The 12823-nt window shown below is 37.6% G+C and overlaps 1 protein-coding gene across 1 annotated transcript; it reads left to right on the forward strand.

Annotated features, from left to right (window-relative positions):
- The first annotated feature begins 77 nt into the window (after window positions 1-77).
- LOC121963864 (uncharacterized) lies at window positions 78-12706 on the forward strand. Its single transcript, XM_042514107.2, has 15 exons — window positions 78-480; window positions 1517-1687; window positions 1972-2046; window positions 2774-2892; window positions 4116-4290; window positions 4795-4920; window positions 5606-5649; window positions 7340-7433; window positions 7587-7801; window positions 8529-8709; window positions 9069-9152; window positions 9745-9890; window positions 10465-10706; window positions 10853-10962; window positions 12242-12706. Exons 1-15 carry the CDS (start codon window positions 349-351, stop codon window positions 12437-12439), a joined length of 2112 nt encoding a protein of 703 aa, XP_042370041.2. The 5' UTR covers window positions 78-348; the 3' UTR covers window positions 12440-12706.
- Window positions 12707-12823: the final 117 nt, after the last annotated feature.

Below are 12823 nucleotides of genomic sequence, written 5' to 3' on the forward strand. Positions count from 1 at the left end.
GAGCCTCAGAACTGTCCACAGAGCCAATCACATCCCTGGAGCGCAACTGTGAGCCAATCAGACCTTTAGATAGATCACAGCTTGAGGTAATGAGAGCTCAGCTGTTGAGATGTTTGGAAGGCCACCATCACCTGAGAAATATTAGGAGCTTCAGCTGACACTAGAGAGGAAAACAGAAAGCAGTGCAGGGCAAAAGAACGATTAAGAGGGACGAGAGATCAACGAGATACAAGGAAATAAGACAAAATAAAGAGTAAGAGCAAAGGAGAGGACAAGAATCTAGGTCAAGACACAAAAAGTGGAGCAACAAAGTTGAGAAAAAAAAAGTTTGAAGTTGTCTTGGAGAGGATGAGGCTGAGCAAAAGGAAGGCGGCACTGCTGGTCATCACAGAAAACATTGAGATGGAGCTGTTTTCTTCAGAGGAGGCCTGCATGGTGACGTTAACACAGGAGGAGGAGGAGGAGGACAGCTTTGACCAGGTGTGTGTGCGCTAACACTGCATCTGTGCATGCAGCTGACATTTTAACATGTCACTTAACATACATAATGTTTTGTCATTTATAGTTATATGTTTTAGCATATGACAAATCAATATAGTTAAAACTGTGGTAACTGAAAATTGAATTCAGAGAGATTAGATACTGCTGACTTTGTTACAAATGGATCTGTGATGTTCATGTGACAGGTCAACATGACATATCAGAGTGATAGTATCTAAAAACTTGCATCAATGTCTCTTAAAACAAGTGTTGGCAGTCAAATTAAAGGATCAGTTCACCCAAATAGAAAACATATTTTGTCACTTATCCCAGTATCTAGCCACACAGATGCGTTTTCTATGCCCAGATTTTGAGAAACCACTACCAAAACACAATGGAAATAAAAAGCGTGTTGTCTGTTGTGGAACCGGCGACAACCGGCACAAAAGTGCAAATGGCCGTTGTTTCTGGTAAGAAAGTTTGAGGTTTTCACCTCAGTTTTCTGGGGTGGCAGCAGAGTCTTACCTGCTAACACAATCAAATCAGGGCATTGGATCCCAACATGGGATTTCCGAGACACACGAGAGGTTAGGAGATGATTAAGAGCATAGGAAAACAACACCTGAAAGTAATAGTGCTTCTAAAAATAGACATGCCTTTTGTGTAAAGAGCATTTAAAGGCTCTAATTAGAAATAGGACAATGTTTTTTGCATATGTTTTTTGGGGTGAAGTGGTCCTTTTAAACTTTAAGGATTCCACATTCAAACAATTTACCATAACATTTTTAAGTTAAGAATTACAAAGTATGGAAAAGGGTCTGACTGAACAAAGGTAGTCACACCCTGTCATATATAACATAGTTCACATTCATAGAAACTTTATGGTTTTTTGCAATCATTAAAAATGTTTTTTGATTGTCTAAAATACAACACCATTCTCCCAGCGTGCTGCTCCATATGGAGCATCACTAAGTCTGTTTTGGGATTATTTGAAGGTTTGTATGCACAGTTAACATCTTTCCCTTTTTGAACCCAGAGACACCTGGAGCATCCTCTCGTCCCTGACTCTGAGGATGAAGCAGAGCCGCAGTGTCAGACCCCACCCAGGCAGCTGCCAAAGCCCAAAACACAGTCTCCAGCCAAGGTAGAGGCCGAGCACTGCCCTCCTGTCCTGGAGTTCATGGAGGATATAGAGATAGAAATGGAGGTGAGTGAATATGAGGAATGTAAGTGAATATAAAATGTCAAATGCATATGTCAAAAGAGAATCTTATCCCACCTTACTGTGATAGGACAAAGAAATGGAAATATCAGCTTATGAATGAAATACAAACTCTGCTGAACACCTGCTGAGGATCTCTAGGAGTTTGCCTGTTATAGCATATTTTAATTTTTTCAAGATAACACCTTTACAAGTTTGTATTTTCTCCTTTTTTTTAAACTATAATTTCTTTTTTTTTTTTTTTGCTGTTTCTTTCCATATATATGCAGGTGTTTCATCCCCTCAGAGTGTCTGAGATTGAGCTAATGGAGATAAAATCTGATCATTCTTCCATCATGACCTTGGTATGTCATCTCAGGTTTTATTTATCATTTCCTGTTCACCAATTCAAATAAAATTCATGTGTGCCATCGTGGAGCCTGAAACTATTTCATCTGGCTGAATGATGATTGCTGTAGATTTCTTCTATCTTAGTTATGTAATTTGACCATAACAGAGTTTTGTGGTCATCTAATAAGTGACACACATGAATGGATGAACGAGATTTCCCTTGAGTACATCAGGAAAGACTGAATTCAAACAGATGTTATTTACTCAGTTAACAATAATCTGTTGCCTTTTCTGTTATCTGTGTTGAAAGTTTCATGTTACACGTTTGCTCACATGCTTTATTGTGTATGTTTCACTTCAATATTTTTGTTTGTTCCTTTTTCTCCCAATGTTGTCTTTGTTTTATTGATTTTTTTTAAAAAAAAAAACGTATTTGTTTATTATCCAAAATGTCAGAAAATGTTGCCTTCTCAGTGAGATGTAACTTCATCTGAGCAGCAGTTTTAACCCAAATATTTCATTTTGTGAATTGGACATTAAATAAAGTCTTTATTAATAGTTTGTGGACAATAAATTATCAATCAGCTAATCATTTCAGTGGTATGGTGGATGGTTTTGCATTTAAAAGCAGTTAATATTCTGTGCAATATGAGAAACTATACAAGGGCAAAGTCTGTGTGATTTACCAAAATTACTCATGTCTGTCCTATTACTTGCATGATGTTGTACTGTGTGCTGCAGCGTTCCCCAAACGGAGCTGGCCGTCTCAAATGGAAGAGACTGACTCCGCAGAAGACCGCACTGGTGGTCAAAGATGTGGTCTGTCTACCCAGAGGACACTACCTGGCACAGCTGGAGAGGTAAGAGGTGGTGTTGTGGTGTAAGAGCATTTCTTCCATCCGTCTGTCTAATTAGCACTATGTCTATTGATTTTGCTTGTTAGGAATAGTATGTGAGGACTCAAAATATTTCACCTGTGGCAATTTTATGTAACATCTGGTATGGACATTAATGGTCTCTTTTTGATGATTCTTAATATTTTTGTGACCCTTATAACTTTTCCTCTAGCACAACTATAAGTCAGAACTTTAAGTTTACTAGAAGCTTAATGTCCGTTTCACCCGTAGCTTTTTTGTTAATATTATTCTTGTCACAATATTCTTGTTCCTCAGAGGATTTGTCCTAATATTTGCAGTGACCCCTGACCTTTCCTCTATAGAGCCACAGTTGTGCGAATGATCCAGTCTTACTCTATCACCATCGACATCTAGTGGTCAGAATGAAATGAAACTTACTGACTAGATTCATGCTTCTCGGAGGATATACCCTCTCCATTTGAGACAATCTTTTAACATTTCTTTAAACATTCTAATGTGCTCATGTGACCTGATGAAGATCTGGGGACCAAAATGTTGTGTGTTTAACCATTTGAAACTTCAACAATGTGGCTTGATATTTCAGAAGAGGGTGACCAGCAAAATAACAATAAGTTATTAATAAGTTATTGATAAAAAGTTATATGAAAATCACTGTGAAAATAAGCAGAATAAAAGAAGAAAGATGGGAAAACACCCTCAAAAAAGTGTTGTTTTTTCCCTCTTTTTTTCTGTCACATATTTTAAGATACATAGTTAAGAGGATTATAAATATAGTTTTCTGGATATTTTTCTCAATTTTTTTGATTAAATCTAATAATCCCCACCAGCTACTTTTTTTTAGATTATGTCCTTGTCACTTTTTTTTCTCTTTTTTTTTTGCCGTTTTCGGGACTTTCTTGTCAAATTGCTTCTGATGTTTTTTCCTGTGTTTTTGAAAGAAATCAAGTCAATTTTCTGAGGTTTCAGAGGTTTATATACCAGTGAAGGCGTCTGAATGCAGCACAAAATCGGATGTGTCTCCAGGTTTTAAAGGGTAAAGCTGCTTGTGTGTTACTAAAGTAATGACACCAGCAACAAATTCACACAATTCAGTTTGTTATCATCCACCCTGTGGTGACATAATCCTAACTTGCTGAGGTGTATAGATATTCTATTATCCATTAAAACTACATCAATGATCCGAGTATTGTGTCCTGTTCTCACAGACACACTGTTCCACGAGGCAAAGAGCGAACAGCTCTAGCGGCCATGGGAATGACTGCTCGTATTACCATTGATTATGGGTGGTCGGCCAATCAGATGGAGAGTCGGCTGGCGGCACTCTTCCAGGGGAGGTTTGCAAAACGGGCAGGGCAGAGGTTCTCCTTCACATATCTACAGGTGCGTGTAGTGAATTTCTATCCTTATAAGGACTCCTTTCAGCAAATATGATCATTTTTGTTTTGAATCTTTGCTGTTCCATATTTACTTGAGAAATATTGAGCTTTTTTAAAAATTTGATATAGTTTTTCTTGTATAGTCCGTCCATTTTTTAACCTCATATTTCTGCATATTTAGTCTATACCCTGATACATAGATATATTCATTAATAGCTTTTATAAGTCCTGGGAAGGTGGTTTCAGTTTCAGTTAACTAAACAATAATGTCATCTGCATATAGACTAAGTTCAGCCCTGCAGTTTCTACCTTGTGACTCTATAAATTTACTGCTTCACTATTTCTTATTGAGGTCTAAGAATTACAATCTAGGCAACAGAGTAAGACTAAGGATTAATTTTATCTTTCCACAAAGTAAATCAGATATCTGACAGTGATTATGACAAGTTTCCCTTCAATCCTTCCACAATTTTAAATATTTATATCTAATTATAAGTGTGGTCCCCAGTGTGTGCCGGGCTCTAGGGTGCTGTTTGTCCCTGAAGCCCCTGCAGAAGGCTGGACTGGAGAGCAGGTACTCAGGACCTCTGGACATGGTGCCTTGTACATCCTCAGCCACCAGGACTATCCACAGGTAGACTGCAGCTCCTCTTGGTCTCTCTTTTAAGCTTGATTTCATAGTTGGCATGTTAGTGTTGGAAGCTTGTCAGCAGTTATGACTACTAAAAGTAATTTCTAATTACTGATTTAGTAATTACTAATTTTATATGACTCATTTACATCAGTTTTTGTTCCAGTTGAAATCTCACTCTATGACTTCATCACAAATTTAATTACCATCTGCCTCTTGATGTTTGGTGTGAGTCCTCTGATGGATATGGACCTACTACTATGGTATATTGCATAAAAGATTATGCATGGGGCTTGCCTCTGAAATTATTTACATATATAATTTAGCCTTTATTTAACAAGAGATGTCTCACTGATATCAAAGATCCCCTTTACAAGGGAGAGCTGGCTAAGAATAGCAGCAACACAGAGATCCAACAACAAATCAAATGTACATTAAAGCACTTAGATTTGAGTAACACTGAACAGTCAGATTAAACAGTTGCACACAGATAGCCTGGACACAGTGGATTTCACCACTTATTCAGTGTCTCCATGTGTTGAAGCTTGAGATCGTTCTGCAAATCATTTCATGCTGTAGGTGCTGAAAACCTAAAAACTTTTTCCCCCCAATTCAGTTAAACTCATTAAGTTCAATTTTACATATTTCTTCCACAGTATATAAAGTTAAAATACTGCTGTCTCAACAGGCAGAATCTGAGAAGTCAGCAAGCGAGACACATGTGGTGAACAGGTAAGAAAACATTAAACCTTACATCATTTTAGGGGTCAAAAATGACCTGCCAATATGTTTAACAGCATAGAAAACCACCTTAATGATCTTTTTTCAACTTGACATTCAATGACTTTTCCTATAAATTACCCCAACATGAGAAAAAGTGACCCGGCAGTTAAAAAATCATTTTCATACCATGGGAGTTGAGTGCTTTCCCATATGCTCCCATAAAAGCCAGACAACATTAGCAACCATACATACAGTGAAAATGAAAGTGAAAGTGATGTTCTTGCCCCCAGTTCAGGTCTGTGTGGCTCTAATGTTGTTGCATAACTTGCTGAGGTGCTGAACTGCGCTTGCTCTAACTGCAGCGTTGCGGTGAATGAGTCCTGCATTCAGCAGTGCATTGATGCCACGGCTGGAGCTGCAGTTTTGAACCATGGCATCCAAGGCCAGATTTGCCTTCTGCTGGATGAAGATGTTGGAATTAGACACTTTCAGTATCAGGGTGCAACCTGTGTCCTCAAACATGTAATCCATGGTCCTCTGGAAGTTATTAGAGGTCATCTGATTACCTGAGTCCCTGGCTATCAGCCACCTTGTAGGCTTCCCCCTTGAGATGAACATAAATATCCTCATCTTCCATGATAGACCAGAAGCTGTCCTCATCAAGGTTTTTACAAGTCTGTTGATCCAACTTAGACTTTGGCTTTTCCTGACTGCCCCAATCTCTGGCAATTATGTTAGCCACCTTTAGGGCTTCCTCCTTGAGATAAACATACATATCCTCATTTTTTCATGATGGGACCAGAGGCTGTCCTTATCAAGGTTTTCACAAGTCATCTGGCTGAGCTTGGATTCTGGAGTCTTCCGACTGCCTTTTTCTTCATGAAAGGTCTCATTTTCCACGAGAGCCCAGAAGCTGTTCTTATCGAGGTTTTCACAAGTCCACTGCCACCTTGTGGGCTTCTGCCTTGAGATGAGCATGAATGGTCTTATCTTTCATGATAAACCAGAACTCGTCCTCATTTAAGAGTTCCATGGTTTTCTGGGCTCTGTTGTTTTTTCAGAAATAATGCAGAAATAAGTCATTTTGTGTCACTTGGTAAGCCATTGTAGTGTTGACAGAAAGATGGACTTCACAGTCAATAGCTTGAAGTAACACACACACACACACACACACAGAAATACATCTTGCATACAGTCCTCATTGTACAGAGAAGTATACTATGTTGCTAAAGACTATTTTTGTTTCCCTATGATAAAATGCATTCAAAATTACTTTTTGCACATTTCTTCTTCTTTCTTAGGCTACACAAGTGATATACCATGTTAAAAAACCTTTAGCAATAATAAGAAGAAAAACACTGCTTTAGTAAAGAAAACAATAATGAAAGGTGCGTTGAAATAAAAACAAGTGGATTAAACTGATTAAATACAATCTTTCTGCACTGTGAGGGAAAACCTAGATATTCATGCTTGTGATGAATGACAGGTTGTTTCTTCATGCAAAATAGATTTGGGTTTAAAATTCAATGAAGCTGCTCGATTTTAGGGGTTTAGTGAAGGCAGGTCATTTTTGACCCTTAGGACAAGTTGTGTATACAGAAACCTAAGACAACACATTTTGCATGGATATGTCAAATAATGATAAGTGGTGAATCATATAACTGAATTATCTGAATATATGTGCGTCGTATCTTATAAGGAGGGAGTTTTGTCTAGAGGCCAGTACAGAGAGCTGCCCGGACGAAGACAATCAGCAAGGAAGACAGACTTGTGTTCCCAGCACCACAGAGGAGGTGAGTTTATTTCACGCAGACAGGAAAAGGTACAAATACATTTAGACCAAATCCTAATCTTTGCAAAATGTATGATTGTCAGAAGACAGAGAGGACACCATTTTCTCCATTCTCCCTTTGAACCTGTTAAAAACCTGTCTCTGTGGTGTGCAGTTCCCTCTCGACCTGGACTCCATCCTGAGACTTTTCAGACAAGAGAATATGGATCGAGACGTGGAGACCCACATCCAGGTGAGGAGGAGAGACCTGCTCCGCAGCGCCCTGAAGGTGGTTAGGAGACCGGATTTCTGTTTCAGGACGACACCCATCGTTTCCTTCAGTGGAGAGGAGACTGACGGCCATGACGGACCTCTCCGGGAGTTCTTCAGGTTATGATTATTCACCTCATTTTATTTAAAGCCTTTGTGTTGTATTTTTATAGAAGATTTCAATCATGAATGTGAACTTGACTATGAAATATAAACAGATCTGTCTGTTCTACATTTCTGCAGCATTTCTTTCAGAATTAATGCAGTTTTTAAAGAAAAAAAACTGAATAATACTTGTATGATATTATCTTCTGATTAGTTGAAGCCTTAGATCAAATATGAGTAAATGTTTTTCACACAGACATTTACACAATCTGAGAGAAAAATTGCTTGCAAAATGATTATCGTCACAAAAATTCTGGGCTGTAACAAATAATGAAAAACAAAGATTTCCTCATCAGTTCATCTGCTTGATTTAATTTTAGAATAACAATGCCTATGAAATGAAATAAAATTGCGGAAAATTACACTTTCCCAGAGCCCAAGGTGTTGTATTCAGAAGCTTGTTTGACCACCACTGCAAAATCCAGAATATTGATTATTATGATTTACAATGATATAAATCAAAGGAGATCAGCAAATTGTTACTGTTTTACTTTGATAAATGACAAAATAATTGCATAAATTATTCTGTTGATTGACAAATTGATTGATCCAATGACTGTCTGTATCAATGTTGTTGGATTTACATGTTCAGTCTTCACAATACTAAACTCTACATACTGTAATCTTAGAATACACACATAAATCAGTGACAAAAAAATACTGTTAACTTCTGCTTACACAGATTGACTTTGCTGGAGCTGCAGCAGAGTTCTATTTTTGAGGGTCCCCCGGGGCGTCTGTTCTTGACCTATGACCTTGCAGCTCTTGAGGACAGGAAGTATTATGAAGCAGGTGTTCTTATTGGCTGGTCTCTTGCTCAGGGTGGACCTGGACCACGTTGTCTACACCCTGCGCTCTACCAGGTTGTGTACATGTACTTCTTATGTAGATTGAAAGTTTCCTAAAATGCTGTTTTCTCTGAGATTCTCACGGTTGTTACTTTGATTGCAACTTGCTAATGCTAAGTGCTCATTTTTGTAGTGTGTCCACACTGCACTTCCCATATAAGGAATAAATAAATAAATTAATAAATGTAAATAAATAAAATAATGCGTGTTGCCAACATATTTGCCATACAAACTAATATGTCAACATTGTGTTTCAAGGTTGTTGCACTGCCCCAAAATGGATAAAAACAATATAATGCAAGTGTAGCATTAGAACTCTGCTTTTTTGCACAGTGGTGTTCTATTTGTCAACGTGTTGTATTTTACTATCGCAGTTGATGTGTGGCCAGAATCCATCTTTGGAGGGCTTCAGCTGGGGGGACATTGTTGATGCTGAAGCGCAGATCCGACTGCAACAGGTAGCGTGCACACAGATTGTTTTTTTCAAAACAGGTCAAATCTGCTTTTGATTGCAATTATTACTTTGATGCTATTTTGTCTATCATAGATAATTCAATGATTTTAATACAAAAATATAAATGATGGCTTATGAAACCAAACTTTTTTTCAACACAATACATTCTGTCACCACATAAAATTACTGACAATATGGTGTGTTCTGAAATTTTAAGGAACATACTGTATGCAACATAATTTTCTTGTCCATTCCTTTAAACAGTGAATTGTGTATTTTTGTGTATGAATAAGCAATAATTTTCATTTTTTGTGTGTTTGTTTATTTTTATTTTACAAATAGATTTACCAAACTGGTTTGTTTCTAGCGGAGGAATTTTGTTGCATTTTCTTTTTAACTTTTTCTCACTCCTTTGTTTTCTGTCATATCTCAGCTAAAGCTGCTATCCAATGGGCAAAATTGTCCCCAAAATTTGCACATACACACCATGATATATGCGCGCACACATACACACACACACACACACACACACACACACACACACACACACACACACACACACACAAAAACATTGCTTCTCTCTGCTTCTCTTGTAGCTGCAGAGTTGCACTGATGTAAAGCTGCTATCTCCTGGTCTGTGTGACTGGGTATCGAGCTGTGGGATCCCTGGAATCTATTCAGCTCATTCTGATGACACACCATCCATTTATATCCGCCTGGTCAAACATTACATCTACCACAGGTAGGGTGGAGGCACGCACACCTAACATGCATTCACTTGTAGTTTACGTCCGAAACACTCATCTGTTTAGTGTTAACTTTGTCATTTTATGACTCATTGCCCTCTGACATCTCTCTTGCTAAAATGTTACAGTCGTCAAAGTTTTTTTGTTTTGTTTTGTTTTTAGCGAAAAGTTTAGTTTTTTTTTGTGAAAAGAAGTAAGCATACAATTGGATAAGTGAGTCATGAATTAAACTGTAGAGTTGTGTTGTAGCTTGTAAACAGATGTTTAGATGTGGTAACCAATTAATCAATCAAAATTAATATGTTTGCCATTTATCGCGGAGGCATGCGAGAGAAACAATGTTTTCCTCACAAATTTGTGGTAACACAGCATGACTCATTGATTCATAAATGGTCAAAGTGTGAATAAATTATTCCGTTAATGGCTGCAGCCAGTGAAGTGACCCGTCAAAACAGTAGAAAAAATCAGTGATTTCTCACTCTTTAGCCGTTTTTTAACACATAAATAAACAGACCAAATAGCATTTGATGTGATATGAAACAATCACTCAGTCCCTCTGCTTCCCTTCAGGGTGGCCAGTATGATCTCCCAGTTCACAGAGGGGCTGAACAGTTGTGGTGGATTGTGGGATACAGTATTGTCTCACTGGAGAGAGTTTATGCCAGTGATGACGAGCGCACAGCAGCAGCCTTTGACCCTGGAACAGTTCAAACAGCTTTTCACAGTCTGCTACAGTCAACAAGACAGCCAGCTGCGGGCAGCGGAGGCAGCAACAGCTGGACACTGGGAAACAGTCCTCACCTTGGTCAGCGGTAAGAAGGGAAGAATGGATGAAGGATAGGATGAAGAATATTAAGACTCTTGTGGTGCTTGTATCAAGCTCTGACAAGGATTCAAAGTAACATTTCTTATTACTGTGAGATGATTTGATCTAAAATCTGTCCTTGTGAACAATCAGATGGTCAGACAGATTTCTCCTTTGAAGACCTCCTCGCCTTCGTCACTGGAGCTGATCATCTGCCTCCCCTTGGCTTCACCACATCCATCTCCTTGTGTTTTTACTCCCAGGTTGGTATCTATCAGATCACCACAGAATCCAGGTGGACCCGAAAATAGTGTCCACTTTATGTCAAGCAGAAATCTCAGCTGAAACCACACTGTTAATGAGATTCTGGAAGGTGTCGTGGCTTTTTAAGGGTCACAACTATTCACTTGTGGGGAAATTACTTTATTACAAATCTGTTGTTTGACTTTTATCAAGGGACATCTTGCTATATTTTTGGCCAGCTATCACACAACTTGCTCAGTGTTAAATTATTACATGCTGCAAAATGTCCTAATGTCCTAATGGTCCAGTATTAACTATTACTGGGCTCTGTTTCACACTGGTGGCTCTATTTATGAAAGCAAGGAGAGTGAAGTGAATAGCTAATCGTGACGTTTAATCATTGCTCAAAATTTAATGATTAAATTTAAAAACCAATGAAGTGCAGCATCAGGATTTATTGAAAACCTCTCAGGTTATGTCGTTTCAGGTTTTGTGTTTAAAATCTCAGATACAAAATTCAAGCCTCAAGTATTAAATAATTCTGTATTCAAGTTGCTTATTCAGAAACATGAAATTGTTTAAATCCAATGGTTAAATTTAAACACAGAAATTCAAGATGAACATTCAAACTTTAATTTAAGCAGTCAGACATGACAGAATCAGACCTTTGTGCTATCATGTTATGCTTAACAGTCAGTGATTTAAGTGAGAGATGTACCAAGGAGTTCCAGGAGAGCCTGGATCTAAAATATCTGAGATGTATACTTGACTCCCAAAAAACAGATTTTTGAAATTCCAAGACCTGAAACTGAAATCACCTTCAAAGAGGCAACTTTAAACCACAATAATTCAGATAGATGTTTTTTTTTAAGTGAGATAAGGCTTGAAGAATCAGTGACTTTTAAATCTCTGCTTAAAAACCATTTGTATAGACTTGCTTTTATGTGTCATTTGTTTTTTATTCTGTCTTGATCCTGCTTAATATTATAATTATTATATTATTGTTCTGTGTTTACTTCCTTAATTACGTTATTGTATTTTTCTAACATCTTTCTGCCTCTAATCTCCTGTTTAAATCCACCCTGTGCTATATAAATTATTATTAACTATTCTTAATGCTATATAGTCAGTGATATTTAATATCAAACATTAATATTTTTTAGTATTTGAAGTTTACAATTAGCTTTTCAGTTTTTGAAAGATTAAAATCCTGTCTCTGCTGCTGTATGTTCTTCTTCTGTCTTAAGCTGAGTCTTTGTATCTTCGGTAACATAACTCTCTTGTTGATTAAATTTCCAGGACACGAGCACCTCATGTGTGCGTCTTCCTCACGCCTCCACCTGCACTCTGGAGCTCTTTCTGCCAAGGGGAGCGGCAGGGGCCACAGACCTGTCAGCGCTGCTGAGCAGATCCGTGCACGAGGCCCTCGGCTTTACACGTTACCAGTCACAGGGAGATGGAGAGGACAGCTGCATCAATGCAGTGATAAATATATGAAGTTTATAAAGATTCTGCTGAAGCTTGACTTTTTGGGGCTTAAAGTTTTCCACAGTATATGATCATCTTCTTGACACCTTAACAGAATAACTTGTTTGAATACTTCCTACATTGTGTCTCAGCTGATATTTAGGATTTGATATATAGAGCAAATGTTTTACACAATTACCATAAATTATTTTAACTTGATATTAAAGTTTTTTGGTGTTTTTCCATAATGTGTCAAGGCAGATTTTAACAAGTAATGTATATATATGATTATATTTTCTTTCAAATCAAATGTAAATCAAATGTAAATTTCTTTTTAAAGGCTGTATTAAATAATAAAAAAACATCAAATGGGTACTTTAAATAGATTCATCTTTTTATTTATTCTTCCAACAA

The sequence above is a fragment of the Plectropomus leopardus genome, chromosome 5, assembly GCF_026936395.1.
Source record: "Plectropomus leopardus strain MGB_pleo_1.0 chromosome 5, ASM2693639v1, whole genome shotgun sequence".
NCBI lineage: Eukaryota > Metazoa > Chordata > Actinopteri > Perciformes > Serranidae > Plectropomus > Plectropomus leopardus.